This window comes from Leuciscus leuciscus (assembly GCF_965113295.1).
Source record: "Leuciscus leuciscus genome assembly, chromosome: 23".
Lineage (NCBI taxonomy): Eukaryota > Metazoa > Chordata > Actinopteri > Cypriniformes > Leuciscidae > Leuciscus > Leuciscus leuciscus.
Genome location: NC_138747.1, coordinates 30,237,187 through 30,253,215, shown reverse-complemented (window position 1 = coordinate 30,253,215; position 16,029 = coordinate 30,237,187). Strand labels below are relative to the sequence as shown.

General features: G+C 37.3%; 1 protein-coding gene and 1 pseudogene across 21 annotated transcripts in view; both read right to left on the bottom strand.

The window, feature by feature from the left end:
- znf740a (zinc finger protein 740a) overlaps positions 1-9,001 on the bottom strand; it is a 32,711-nt gene extending 23,710 nt beyond the window's left edge. For 15 of the 20 annotated variants that reach the window (XR_014202072.1, XM_082156466.1, XM_082156484.1 and 12 more), the window contains exons 1-7: positions 8,847-9,001; positions 6,831-6,985; positions 5,727-5,915; positions 4,249-4,395; positions 3,100-3,223; positions 2,000-2,083; positions 566-649 (exon numbers count right to left, since the gene is read on the bottom strand). Coding sequence is in view for 19 of the 20 variants with exons in the window: in XM_082156466.1 (XP_082012592.1) it covers positions 566-649; positions 2,000-2,083; positions 3,100-3,223; positions 4,249-4,395; positions 5,727-5,915; positions 6,831-6,875 (673 nt within the window). In the remaining variant the exon portion in view is untranslated. The remainder of the gene's footprint in view (positions 1-565; positions 650-1,999; positions 2,084-3,099; positions 3,224-4,248; positions 4,396-5,726; positions 5,916-6,830; positions 6,986-8,846) is intronic. The other 5 variants (XM_082156480.1, XM_082156470.1, XM_082156475.1 and 2 more) reach the window with 2 other exon arrangements.
- A 3,372-nt stretch (positions 9,002-12,373) lies between these two features.
- On the bottom strand, positions 12,374-13,658 carry LOC309488461 (putative nuclease HARBI1; annotated as a pseudogene). The gene has a single exon. The product of its transcript is annotated as a putative nuclease HARBI1 (transcript).
- Positions 13,659-16,029: the final 2,371 nt, after the last annotated feature.

Sequence of the window (16,029 nt, the reverse complement as noted above, 5' to 3'; positions counted from 1 at the left end):
GAAACTGTAGGCAGTCAGATTAGCAGAATACTAGGTTCCATTTTAATGGATGTCTATATATCTAAAACTATTCTGAAACTTTTCTAAAAGCCTATTGAAACGTATTCCTGGCATAACTTTAAATGTACTTTTTATTTAGAGGCTGGGTCAACTTTCTAATGTCTCAAATGCTTAAAAAACAAAGACATTTAGTATGTGTTGTGAATAGCTTTAGTGCAACAACAATTTGAAAGCATTTTACACTTGTGTTTTGTGCCATTGTACTTGGCGTGAAAGCAAATCCTTAATCTTAAAAAGAAACAAGGTTTTGTTCTGTGTAGATGGCTATGATTTGTGACTCTGTTTAAAAACAGGAGTATCCATTCTGGGTTTATATCACTGAAAAGACTAATGAGAGCAGCTTACAGGATTTTTATAGATCAAAAACAACATGATGTGATTTGTGTGCAAGACTTGTAAGCTCATGTAAACAAAGATAAAACTATTCCATTTCATGTTTAAAATGTGTAAAAGCAAATACTTGAAGGATAGTTTTTGAAATAATGTCCAATGTAATGACACATACCAGTGTGAGTGAGGCTGTGTCTCTCCAAGTGGTAACGTTGGAAAAACCGCATGTCACACATGGAACAAGCATATGGCTTCACCCCTAAACGCACAGAGTGGCAAATTCAATGATCGTCTACACAGAATCAAAACCCTGCTAATAACAAACGTTAAGCTTAATACACCCGCAAGGGTTTAGCTGCTTTAAGATATATGACATGATCTTTGCTTTAATGCCTACTTCAGAATAATGCTCAAAAGTCAAGTTTCGCACAGTGTTCATTAATCTTTGCTCGATGAAAATGTGTTTCTGGTACAGAAGTCATTAAACGAGGGTTAAAAAAAACAGACTTGGCATAAAAACTGCACTACAGAACTTTGGCATCTTTTTCATATGAAAGTTTCTTTTAATCTCACAATTATAACTTTCACAATTGCAAGGAGAAATAAAGTCAGAATTGTGAGATAAAAAGTTGCAACTACTTTTTTAACTGCTAGTTTATATCTCACAATTCAGGCTCTCTCGCAATAACGTGTTTATATCTTACAATTGTGAGGAAAAGATTTAGAATTACGTAGAGCTGCACGATTCTGGATAAATTGACAATCACAAATTTTTTGTTTGAAAAGTAAAGATCACGATTCTGAACAGACAACAAAATAAAATAAGTATTTTGAAGCCTCCAGTTACGTGCAGAAGATGATTTACTTTTTGATGGCTACTGTAGAAGACATCAGTGTTTATATCTGAACTATGAACTTTTATCCCAGCACTTGTAATATTTTGCATTATTGTAACAGAAATAATGATACTGTGTGTTTGAAAAGACTGTTTGTGATGCTGTTTCATACCTAAACATGACAACTGTTCTCTCACAGATCTGAATGTTCGCTGTGTGTACTTGTCAAAGGTTTAATAGACACAGGCGAATCGTTGTCATTTAGGAATAAGATGGCGTGGGTGTTTGAATCGAGATCACAATCTTTTAACGATTAATCGTGCAGCTCTAGAGATACAAGCTTGCAATTGCAAATTATAATCTCGCAATTCTGTTAAAAAGGTCTGATTTGTGACATAAGTCGCAATTATGTTTTTTTAATTTTCAGAAACAAGCTTCCGTACTTTCACCATCTGTGACAGTAACATGAAATTGCACATCACTTGCAGAGTAGTTATTTTACATCAGCTGTGTTTCGTCACACTTGAACACTTATTTGTTATGTATTTTCTCAATAATGAAATCTTCTGTAGTGCAGCTTTAAGAAAACTGTGTCTCTCTTCTGGTATTTGGACATTTGGGTATTTTATGCATAAACCACAAAAGTCCAATAATTCATTGTTCGCATACAAATAATTAAAACTACATTATTTACTTCTGTCAAATCACCAATGTTGAAGGTAACAGGCACTGTTTAAAGTCAGAACGAAGATGCAAAGAGGAAGAAGTCGTACCAGTGTGAGTGAGGCTGTGTCGCTCCAAGTGGTAACGCTGAATAAATCTCATGTCACACACGGCACAAGCAAACGGCTTCTCTCCTGTGAGAAAAACAAAAGAACACATTGACAAATGACCAAAATCTAACATGATAAAAGTGTGAAAATGTGGATGTGTGTCAACGAGGTTAAATGTGGATAATCCATGAATGTACAGTACAGGCCATAAGTTTGGACACATTACTATTTTTAATGTTTTTGAAAGAGGTTTCTTCTGCTCATCAAGCCTGCATTTATTTGATCAAAAATACAGAAAAAAAAAATCTAATATTGTGATATATTATTACAATTTAAAATAATTGGTTTTCAATTTATTATACTTTAAATTCAGCGTCACATGTGACATCCAGTCTATCACATGATCCTTTAGAAATCATTCTAATATTGTGATTTATTATGAGTGTTGGACACAGTTCTGCTGCCTAATATATTTTATGAATAAAAGGCTAAAAAGAACTGCATTTATTCAAAAAATTATAATATTTTTCTAATAATATAAATCTTCTTTACTATCACTTTTTATCAATTTAACACATCCTTGCTGAATAAAAGTATTGATTAATTTCAAAAAAAGAAAGAAAAAAAAATACTGACCAGTAGTGTATATTGTTGTTACAAAAGATTTCTATTTTTAAAACATTTGCTTTAAAAAAAAAAAAATGTATTCATCAAAGTATCCTAAAAAAGTATCACAGGTTATGAAAAAATATTAAGCAGCAGAACTGTTTCCACATTTGATAATGAATCATCATATTAGAATGATTTCTAAAGGATCATGTGATAGACTGGAGTAATGGTCCTGAAAATTCAGCTTTGCATCACAGAAATAAATGATAATTTAAAGTATAATAAATTGAAAACCAATTATTTTAAATTGTAATAATTTATCACAATATTAAATTTTTTTCTGTATTTTTGATCAAATAAATGCAGGCTTGATGAGCAGAAGAAACTTCTTTCAAAAACATTACAAATAGTAATGTGTCCAAGCTTTTGGCCTGTACTGTATTTGTTACTGTAAGTAATACTTCCAGTCCATAAAGCTGTGATATTCATACCAGTATGGATGAGAATGTGTCTCTTCAGGTGGTATCCACTCCTGAAGGCCCCGTAGCAGTGATCACAGATGAAGTTCTTCTGGACTTTTGAAAGTGGACAATTTCCATTTTCATCCACAACCGCCTACAAGGAAAATTAATGGAAGACATTTTTTTTTATTTTATGTACTGATCACTCTTTTCCATGTAGTTACTATTTAATTTGAAAAACAAAAAAACAGCATTACTAAAATACAAGTTTTGTGTGAGTCCCCAAAAGTGTCCCTAATTATACTCTAGTCTTTTTTAAAAAGTATATGTGCATCCCTACTACAAAGGCATAATTATATTTATTGCTTACGAATCTATATCACTGACAGTTATATGATAATCCAAGGAGGGAGAAAACAATAGCAAAACAGACAATTATACTGTTTTTAAGTTATTTCCAGAAAGAATTACAATATTATTTGTGGACAAAAAATTCCCCAAAAGATCAACCATTTCTGGTTTTAAATATCCTTGTGGGGACAAGTAAGAAATACCTGAACCACACACACACACACACACACACACACACACACACACACACACACACACACACACACACACACACACACACACACACACACACACACACACACAGGGTTAGTACATTTCCATGTTTAGACTAACCATTCTTTTAAATGAATACACAAAAACAACATCATAAATCAACTCCAAACATAAAAGAACCTAAACTTTAAGTAACAAACTTCACAATGAAACAGATCTGCTTTATTCCTAAAACATCAGAGCCCTTTAAATCACAGTAGATGCTGCTGCCATGAAAACACACAATAACCGTTATTGTGCTTCAGCGTTCCCCTCCCTTACAGACGCCCCACCCCCCCCCGACCCAAACCAGCCATCTCCTCCCCCACAACAACACAAACACACCATTACCATACAGGGTCAGACCGTCCAAATGCTTGCAATGTCATATCCAGTACAGACATGTTCTATAATACTCTCAGAAACCCTCCAACGCGACCGAACTACACTGCAAAACTCAAGCGTCTCACAGAAAGCAGAGCATTCGAGTAAACTTTGTGTGATTTGTGGCCGACGGGCAATGCTTTCACAGGACTGTGACACACTACACTACACGCCACCCCCACACACACTGACCTTCCCCGCCTGCCCGTCCTGCTCTCTCACTTTTGAGGGTGTTCCCGACTTCCTGTTCTTTTTCTTCAGCTGCATGTCTTCATTGGGTCTCATTTCCTTCTCATCCAGCATTCGAGGAGCTGTAAAATCACCCTCCTTCCGCAGAAGCTACGGACACACAGACACATTTATTACAAACCTTTGAAGGAATTACCACCTCGGAATTATTATGCAACTCTATAAAATTTCAGAAATACATTTTAACATTCTGCTAACAATCTGAATGAGTGCATTTTAAAGTTTATTTTGTGCCAATAATCACACATTAGTTGTATGTAGAGGTCATCAGGCTTCAGGCTGTTACTAGGTAGATGATGCATAACGTGCCCATGGACATTTTTTTTTTTTTTTTATCAATATTTTAAGTATTGAACCTATATCTTAGGCACTGAAACTGATCACCATATATTTTAAGAGAAATAATCATTTCTAGACAGCTTTTAAATGGTCCTGTGGTGAAAAAAAAAATGAAATACAAAAGTGCAATATTCCCTGTAGTCTTTCAAACAATAAGAAGTTATTAAAGATGCTTGTGTAATTATTAAAGAAATATACTGATATAGTTATTAGCTAAATTTATTTAGAATGTCAAATTGCAGGACATGTACAATTTTCAAAAGAATAAAACATACAGAAATTTGCTGAATGTGAAGATGTATTTTACACACTTTTTAATCCAAACTTACAGAGCCCACAAATTACATGCGGACATATTATTTATTTATATATATTAGGGCTGCCAACATTAATGCACTCAATTAAATTCAAAATGAACATAAATTAATGAAGCGAGCAAAATTTACGTAATTTACGTCAGTTAGATGATTTAGAAGTCGGGAGCTTATCGAACTGAGCATCTACAATGTGAGAACAGTGAGTGACACAGCCAGTTTTCAGTGAATTATTCATTCCAGTGAATGTTTAGCTTTAAAACACAAGCTCTGTCATATTCTGAAGATTAATAATAGTGATTATTATAGTGAACACATTTTAAGGCTTAATATTAAGAAATGTGCATCGTGCAATAAAGAATTTAAGTACTCCAAATTAAGTTTAATTATATTTATATCAGTAAGCCTCAAGCGTTGTGTCAGTAAATATGGATTTGTAGTTTACTTAGTGAAAAAAAAAATATTAAAAATAAATTTATTTCATACTAGGTATAGACTCCTTATATCATTTGGTGTAATTTTGCAGCCTATTCTTTTTTTTTTGGAAGACACCTAAATTTACCTTGAAAAAAGGTAGCAGAAAATACAGTTTTGTGAGAATCACTTTGCTGGATATAGAAAAATGACCGGCCAAATGTGAAAATGACGATTAATCAGCCTGAGTGATATTTCAGTCTATCGCTAGTTAATAAGAAGTTTGTAAACTTTTACAGATGGCACAAAAGAACCTATTTGCAGCTGTACACTAATCTGAAGGGGTCTCCTAACCAGTGGAGGACAGGTCATGCCCGTTGGTAAGAGCATGTGTCCTTGCGTCCCACGGTCCTGTACACTCTGGGCAGATCCGTGTCCTGAAGCTGGACCCAGCGGAGACATCATCTTCTTAGGAGCTGCCATGGAACTGGCCTGCATCAGAGCCATGCTGGACAACACCGCTTCACAACCTAACAGCCCTGCCTTAAGAAAACAACATCAAGACAGAACCAAGAATATAAGACCGGCTGTTGTTGGAAGTGTTTACTTTATGTAGCACTGTTGTTGTTTTTTTATATATAAGTTTATTTATATAGGGACAGTACAAAAAAAACATGATTCCAGTCGGAAACTGAAAAAATATGTATTGCTCATCGAGAGTAATAGCATCCGTAATTTGCATCTCGGGTCCCTAGAAAGGCTTTTCTAAAATAAAATAAAAACCTACTAATCATAGAATAAAGCTAATACAACATGTCATTTATACACATACAAATACAAACCTAAATGACCTGTACCTATTTTAAGGATGCTTCCAACCCTGGCATGAATAACTAATTAAAACAAACATTTATTGAATTTAAATATGTGTGCAGTTCTGGTTTATTTTTAAGGCTGTGCAACGATTAATCGCATCCAAAATAAAAGTTTGTGTTTGCATAATATGTGTGTGTGTACTGTGATTATTTTGTATATTTAAATACACACACACACACATGCATGTATATATTTAAGAAAAATGTGTTATTTATATATAGAATGTTTATATTTATTTATAATACAAATGATATATTATATATTATATATACATGAAAATATTTCTTACATTTATTCATGCATGTGTGTATATTTATATATACAAAATAATCATACACAGTACACACACACATATTATGCAAAAACAAACTTTTATTTTGGATGCGATTAATTGTTGCACAGCCTTATTTATTTTAAACCACCGCTTTACCTTCAATGTCAAAGACTTTATTTCACGTACTGCTTTAAACTCATTTGGCAACATGTTCCACTAAGGGATTTGTAACTTGAATTAAAGTGAAAAGCAAAGTCAATTTAGGACAAAAACATGCACGTCCTGTATGAAACGCGAAGAGAACTAACCCATTTCATGTGGTCCCGGACCGAGCTGCCGGGTATGTGTGACATGGTGGCAGACAGCGGTTGAGAGACAGGCGAGATGTGTAGATGAGACGTCAGTTCGGACCAAGTGTCACACAAGTCTCACCGGACTCTATCATGGGGCAGCAATGTCTTTTCTTTGTGGTGACAAAGATGAATTAGAGTAGAAACATGAGACATTCACAAAGAAAAAACAGCAAGAGTTCTAAGACTGATCAGAGTGGGTAACAGTAATTACAGGCTTTCATCCACTGAAGGCAGCACTTAAACCCAGAATGCTTTGGATAAAGGGAGTTTGCTTTGCTAGGTCTAATGCCCAAATATGCTGGATGAAAGCCTGACGCATATGGGATAGACAATTGGAAACACTTCAGGAGTTTGAAAGTAGTCTTCTGATTGTTTGAATTCTACAGGATTTCTGGGAGATGTGTGTGTCGTGTTCTTTAACGGTCTGCCTGGAAACAAAGCCGTCTTGATGCCAAACCCCCTCATGGAAAAAGAAAGCCCTCGTGTTTAGGCCTGTATCTGTGACAATGAGCACTTATCAGGATCAACTACACGCTGGGTTCTCAAAAGCACAGTTGTGTTAAACAGAAGCTCAAACACGCTTCGCTTGATGTGCGAGAACCAATGAGGATCATTCTTGTGTGTCGCAGCACGTTTGAGCTTCTGCAAGAACCAATGAGGATCATTCTTGTGTGTCGCAGCAAGTTTGAGCTTCCGCAAGAACCAATGAGGTTCATCCTTGTGTGTCGCAGCACGTTTGAGCTTCCGCAAGAACCAATGAGGATCATTCTTGTGTGTCGCAGCACGTTTGAGCTTCCGCAAGAACCAATGAGGTTCATCCTTGTGTGTCGCAGCACGTTTGAGCTTCCGCAAGAACCAATGAGGTTCATCCTTGTGTGTCGCAGCTCGTTTGAGCTTCCATAAGAACCAATGAGGTTCATTCTTGTGTTACGAAGCACGTTTGAGCTTCTTTAAGAACCAATGAGGTTCATTCTTGTGTTGTGCAGTTTCCGCAAGAACCAATGAGGTTTGTTCTCGTGTATCAATCAGGTTCAGTTGAGTTTCTATTTACATTCGCTGATTAGTGTTTGTATGTGAATAAAAGCTTAAATTAAATCTGTTCATAATATAAAGGGACCGAGACTCTTCAGAAAATTTGCATAGACTGTCAATGGAGGGACAGATGAACTCAATTCTTACTGGTTTGGAATGATATGAGGGCGAGTAATTAATGAGGTTTTTTTTTTGGGGGGGGGGGGGGGGGGGGGGGAGAGAACTATCCCTTTAAAAGAGTCCTTGTGCGCACACTCTTCGTCATTAGAGGTGTCAAGCCCCCTCAAAAAGGGGAGCATATATAAATCAAAGGATTGAGATCAATATTTCTCAACCCTGCTCATTAATCTGACACGTCTAATTCAGGTCATGAAGTATGGAGATGATTGAGTATTCAGCTAATGGAAGAGCCACAAAGTGAGGTGCTGTGGGAAACATAGACCGACTACATCTACTGCCACATGCATAACCATTTAATTATGCGTTTAAAAAGCAAACACCGAAGACATCCATGCATGTTGTAGCCTAATGCATGAGAACAGATGAAAGAATAACACACACACACACACACACACACACACACACATGCATGTGAAAAGCATCTCAGCGCGCTGATGTTCGCACTAAAAACTCCCCCGCAAACAAACAATCCTCATCTAACACGACTAATCCTTACATTTTCGTGAGCTTTTTTCACCTGAACCCCTCTAAACATGTCACCGCACGCCTCGTATCAGTCATGTGTGCTTTAGTTCGAGCTGGAGTTTATTTAAAACGCGTTCATGTGTGATAATGTGTTTCGTGTACATATGGCTCTCTATAATCCAATCTGTCTCTCGAGGCCTGTAAAAGCGCACCAGACCACATCATCCCGAGAGATAAAACAACAACAGTAATCATTTGTATTGAAGCGATACACATAGTGCTTATGAATCTTACCTTAATACTGCTCAATTTCGCTCTTTTATTCCAGCCCAGGTCAGTTTACAAACACAGGAAACGCCACCGGAAAAGCTCCACGAGAACGCGCACACTGGCTGCAACGTCACTAGTGTTCATGAGCGAAGTAACAAAACATCAGCAGCAAACCGTGTTATTGTATTGAAAAACGTGGGAACATGGAACCAAAGTATAAAGAGGTTATTCTATATTCACCCTGGAGAATGGTGTAAATGAAGATGTAGCTTTTCATGATAATATAATTAGCCTAATTAGATGTGGAAAGATGCCCGCTGGGGCAAGTTGACCCAACACCCCACCTTATTTTTTTCTCTCTTGATGGTACAAAACATCAACGCAACACATTCAATTAATGGCTATTTCATTATTTAGTCATCGATCTGAATTTCATCATTTCGTCAGTCAAATCAGTTAAAAGAACATTTGCTTGTAACTCTTCAAAAAATTTGTTAAAAAAAATTTTTTTTTTCAACACTGAATCTACTACACAATCTGAACTAGCAAAATGTGTATTATTGGGCCATCTCAACTTTATTTTTTTTACAAGATTTCTTAGAAGATGGACACATGTTTTCTCAGTCCTCTTACCGAAACTCATGTGCCATTTAAAAAGCATGTTTAAAAGCATGTCAATTAATTCCTTTGTTTTCCCCACAAGAAAGTGTTTATTTTAAAGAAATGGTTGGTTATATGTTCAAATAATTGATATTTGTGACAAAAAAGGCCTCAAGTTTATCATTATTTTCACATATTTTTTATTTTATTTATTAAACAATTGTATAAATGATGGACCAAACAAAACTGATAAAAACAGTGGGTTAACTTTATTTATTTTTTAGAAATTTAGAATTTAGTAACAGGAATGAACACTGGGTAACAGGAATGAGTGTCCATATGTGTGTATGAGAGAGTGTGTGTACATGACTGTGTGTGCATGAGATTTCTGTGTTGAAGTGATTTACTATGTGCTAGTAGTACTTCACAGCGAAGGAGGTGGAAAGAGAAAGAATGAGAGAAAAGAGAAGAGAGAGGAAGGGAGAAAGAGGGAAGTTAAGACAAAAAATGGGGAAAAGAGAGGTTTGCGGGTGTGTTTCTCTCTTTCCCGTGCGGTATGCCATGGGTGTTTCTGGCACCTGCATAGTATGGATATAAAATCACACAACAATGCAAAAATAAAAACGATTTCTGAAGGATTTTAATCATTATATTTCATGGTAAAGTTTAGAGATAGAGAGTGGGGACATGCAACAAATGCTACTTTTTTAGTGTTCTGGGTAGTTTTTATTAATGTTTTTAATTATACATATTAAATTTGCTGTTAGCTTAATGTGCAGGACACTTTGCTTAATCATAAAATGTATTTTAGAGTTAATTTTCATGCATTTTTATACATACAATGTCCTGGGCCCAGTTTTTCAAAAGTAATCCAGTGGGATTTCGGATCACGGATTGGATCAAATCTTGGAAATGGGTTTTTCAAAAGCAAAAGAGGGATTCTGAACTAAGATCAGATCATGTAATCCGATCTTAAATTTGATCTGGATCAAACCTGCCCTTTGGGTTTTTCAGAATTTTGAACTCGGATTAGGATCTATTTGATCCAAAAAAACAGGATTATCCTGATCCCATCAGAAGGGTGGATTCAGTTGTGATTTTTCGAACCAAATAAAACCAGAGAGGTTTTTTTTTTAAGTGAATGATCACAAAATCAATGTTTACTGATGATACATTTCTTCATATTTGAAGCATATATGAAGCATGTCACATCTAATGAGATATGGTAAAACAACAAAATCTACAATTTAACATTATAACAAAATAAGGAAAGTAAAATGTTTCTGTTTATTACAGTGTTTCTGTTTCTTAAAATTAAAATAAACAACGGTTATTTGTGGCCACCGGTATTTTGCCAACTGCTGTTCTTTGCTAAGCCAGTAGGCTACACTGTTGGTTCCATTTAAGGCTCTAGTAAACAGGATTTGGTGATCCTGAAAAGTTCCTATCCGGATCAGATTGATCCAATCCGATGTTGCTTTGAAAAACTGGCTCAAAAGTAAGGTGGATTACGTGATCACGGATCGCAAAAAAAAGGATTACTAAATCCGGATCAATTTTATCCGGATTAAACCTTTTGAAAAACCGGGCCCAGGGGACAGAAATGTCACCCATTCACACACAAAAAAAAACTGATTCGTTCACGAACAGCACATCAAACGTCTGATACATACAGCACAATGCATACAGATGCACGTTTGTGTATATTACATTATACAAATGTTGTATTTTTATTTTTTTGACCAGTTTTTAAAAGTTTTATTAATTTTTTGTTCCTGAAATCCACCCTTCTGCTGGGATCCGTATAATTCAGATTTTTTTTTTATAAAAAAAATTGAACAACACAAACGGATGATTTGATCCAGATCAAAACCAAGATTGGATTGGGTGGACTTTGAACCACCCATTTTCAAGATTTGATCCAATCCCGATATCTTAAATACAAACAGATCATGTTTGAACATCTGGGCCCTGGGACCAGTTTTTCAAAAGTAATCCAGTGGGATTTTGGATCACGGATTGGACCAAATCTTGGAAATGGGTTTTTCAAAAGCAAAAGAAGGATTCCGAACTAAGATCAGAGCATGTTATCCGATCTTACATTTAATCTGGCTCAAACCTGCCCTTTGGGTTTTTCAAGACTTTGAACTCGGTTTGGGATCTATTTGATAAAAAAAAAAAACAGGATTATCCTGATCTCATCAGAAGGGTGGTTTTAGTTGTGATTTTTCGAACCAAATAAAATCAGAGAATTTTTTTTTTAAGTGAATGATCACAAAATCAATGTTTATACTGATTTCTTCATATTTGAAACATATATGAAGCATGTCACATCTAATGAGATATGGTAAAACATTTTTTTTAGAAATCTCAAAGCTATCCGCTGTCAAGTAAATGTCACTGTTGCTCACAGCTCTATAATTCCACAGTATATTAATGGCAATGACAACAACAAATATACTCAGTCATTCAGTAGCCTAATTAAAAGTAATTTCTCACAATTGCATCTCCAATTGCATGTCCAGTGTGTCTTTCATTAGGTAAGAACATTGGCGGCTGTTCTGGTTCTACATCAGGCTCAGGTCCATCAAAATTGTCATCAAGAGGGACATGACACCTGGTGGCGATGTTGTACAGGCAAGGATTATGTTGCATGCCACCTTGGGTTGTACTCGCAAGTAGTTAAGACATGCAAGCCGTCTCTTCAGGACTCCATTTAAGTGTTCAATGCACATCTTGTTTTGCAATGTGAGGAGTTGAAGCGTGCCTGCTCAGGTGTGTTTGCAACTGTAAAAGGGGTCATTAGCCATGGTAGGAGTGGATACATGCTGTCTCCCAATACTATGCCATTTGGTCGGTGGGATTGAAGCTCTCTGTATAGTGCACTCTCTCTTAGAATACGTGCATCATGAACAGACCCTGGCCATTTCACTACACAGTTGGTTATTCAACGCATTCTCATCCCAAGTCGTCATATACTGACGCTTTTGACATTTCGTCTACATCCAACGCACATGGCACCCTTTAGCGTCAATATGAGACGCACAGAGCTTTGTTCGGTTATGGGTAGGTTTAGGTCTGGGGTAGGGTTAGGGTTAGACCGCTAGGAGGCGCCTTCTGGCCCATATCTATCTGCGTCTCATATTGACGCTAAAGGGTGCCATGTGCATTCGATGTAGACGAAATGTCCAAAGTGTCAGTATATGACGACTTGGGATGAGATCGGGCTGGGTTATGATGAGGTCAGCGTTGCCCACAAGTTGGATGTTGATGCTGTGCCTCCCCTTTCGATTGACATACTCCCACTCCCTTTTACAAGGTGCTTGGATATGCATATGAGTACAATCAACAGCACCAATAGTGCTAGGCATGTTCCTCATTTGAAAAATTGATCAGACTGCCCAGTGCTACTGACATAGCCTTCACCACATTAGTCCCATATTGTCACCAATTACTTGGTAGAAAGTTCCACATGCATTAAAGCGCAGAGCGATTAAGCACTGTTCCTCCACGGATAAAGCATGACTCGTTTGAGTTTGGTGTTGGAGTGTTGGCCTGACAAGATCTGCAATGTTCTTAATGTCATCTCTCCCAAAGCGAAAACGTCCATACAGTTCTTCTGATGTGTATTGCTCGAGTGGTTTGGCACGCTCAGTATGCACCCTTTGACGGTACCTTCTCCTACTGTAACGATGAACAGTACCCGCCATGTAGATGACTCTGTAGGCGAAATGGAAATGGGAGCAAAGAAATGATGTGTTTAAATGGTGTCACCCATTAACCAGCAATGAGCTGATTGGTGTAAGCCTAACTGAGCACAAGCCAAAGCAATCATGCTCAAGGCTTTTAAGATCAGTGTTGGCTACACCAAAGAGTTGGAACCGTGGACTCAAAAGGGCCTAATTTCACTGTGGCAGAAACCTGTGCACTGCTGGAGGGTGTTCGGGCCAATTTTGCCTTGATAGTAGGAGGTTTCAGCTCTGCAAAGGGTGGAGAAGTGACCAAAAAAGGAAAACACAACATTTGGGAGGACATAACCAATCATGCCAATGCCATGGGGTCTGGCCAAAAGTCCCGGACTATTGGAAACGACTATTTCCACTTAACTCCCTTGAAGCAACAGCATAGAATGAACTATCATCTGCTTGTCTGCACAATTGGTCATATTATTTTAGAAAGTCCTCGAGACATCCATGTCTCTCAGCGAGTTCAGTTCATAGCACTGATGTTATTATTGAACCACTAAGCACTCAAGTCATTCTTTCTCCTCTCTCTTTCGCAGTTTATCGCCTGGTGTGAAACCCAAAGGTGACTGTGGTTTCTCCATTTGACCAGGCTCCTCCATGGTGGCCAGTTCTTCTCCACCAAGTCAAAAGGCCAGTATTGTCAAAATCCGCAGCCAGCATCCTTGAGCTCCCACCAGTTCTTCTCTGGTCTCGCATGTCTCTGTTTGTGCCACTTCAGAGTGATCATCATGTCAAAATCCCTTGTGTTTATTATCTGTATCTGGTTGTCTTCAGTCCATAACGTGTCTCACACCTTCCTCCACTCTGACCACTAGGTTGTGCCGTTGAGCTTCTGCCAGGAGCCCCTTTACCCAGAGTCCAGTGTCTGAAATCACTTCCCTACTACAGTTCGGCTCACAAGTTTACATACACCTTGCAGAATATTTAAGATGTTAATTGTAGGAGCCATTTTCATGCAGTTATATATTTGTCAACTGGGTGGTGCTCTGAAACAGTATATTAGAAGAACATGGGTAGTTAGACAACAGGTGTGTATTGGTGGTGGGAAAGCACACCGTTTTTGACCATGCTGAACGTGCAAGAATGTACAGGATCATGCTGACTGTGGTAATTGGATTATAATGTGTTGGACTGAGTTTAATGCTTCACTGGTAAAGAGTAAAGTTCAAAGGACAATATGGACTATGGACAATGTGTACGCTATATCTGCAAGGTATGGAGTTCATAATTGTATGCTGAGAAACTGAAAGACTGAAACACCACAGGAAGCTAATTGAAAGCAATGTTTATTCATTGGAGCACAGTAAGATTACATTTACAACTGTGCTCATGGAGTTTGTATGCGTCAAATACTTGCTCACTCCTGTTACCAACACCAGCGGCTTAGTGTAAAGCCATAAGTGGTATTTTTGCTTTAACAAAGTGATTTTTCCCCATTAGACGGATAAAGTTTAAGGCATTAACCAACTAAGAAATCAATTAAAAAAGCTACAATTTGAGACCTGAAACACATCACATAACTGTAAAAGTAAAAATATTATTTGCTTGTTTAAGGAATTTGGGAATTATTAACTAATTTCTGTTTCCAGTACGTGACAAAAGAGCGAACGCTCAGACCCGAACACTCGGGAGGTGAACTATAGGATGCTGTGCATGCGTGTTCAACACAAAGGCCGTTTTAAGGAAACAATGTAATTTAGTCAAAAACAAATTATTCAAATCTCTGTTTTTATATAAAAACTGGAAGGAGTCGTTAATGCACATATTTTAGAAGATGAACTGAACTGAACTGAACACACAATTCTTTTTAAAATTCTGTATAAGAGTAAGTGCAAGTATATATTTTTTTATTTAGCAAACAAGACTCGGACCAGTACAGGCTAAGTGTACAATTTTTGTTGCCATGATTGTGATGGAGTTTTTCGGTTCCTTGCCACTGTTGCCTTTGGCTTGCTCAGTTGGGGATATTTTGGGGATATTTAATATTTAATTTTATCAATCAATAAATTTCTCTTGCAACAAACTTTGTTGTATTATTTTAATTTAATACTGTGAAGCTGCTTTGATACAATCTGTATTGTGAAAAGCGCTATACAAATAAACTTGACTTGACTTGACTTGACATGATTGTCAGTTTTTGGGTCAGTTTTCAGTACCTAGTCTGGGACAGTACTGAGTAAGTGTTCAATTCTTGTCGGTGTGATTGTGGCCAATGCCAGAAGTTTTCGCAGCCGGACTTGGGTCAGGGTATTTGGGCCGATTCTGGGACGTTATTCGTCCCAAGTCCATCCCGAGTCTGGTAACCTCAACCGGGCCAAATTATCTCTTACTATCTTATCTCTTCCGGCCTGCCAGATCTGGGCCATTATCGGGCCAAACCGTTTTGGCTACCTAGCTTGTACAGTAATGTCTGTAATGTCTGTAAAGTTTAAAGAAACCAAACTGGTCACTAAGGCCTGGGACACACTAGACGATTTTCAAATTTGAACCGATTTTAAAACTGTGCTGGGAGACCACAGACATAAGGGCAGTTTCAACCGATTTTTAGCATTATAATCCTCTGAATGCACACACTAGAAGATTCATCCGGACCGCGAAACCAAGTCGATTGTACTAACATTTCCACAGTGACACAGGATCTTACAGAGACTCGCGAGATCAAACGTTACTTGAGAAGAAAAACAAATAGAGGACGATCAACGTTGTCAGCTGGTTCTCCTGTGAGTTTTGTTTTATTGGAAGAAAAAAAAGGAGGAAGAAAAGAATATGGGTGATCTTCTTTCTCAATACTCCACTTTCATGGCATGTTTAGTGGCTGCCAAGTTTCAACTCTAGAAGGACGCAACATCCGGTTGTTGAAG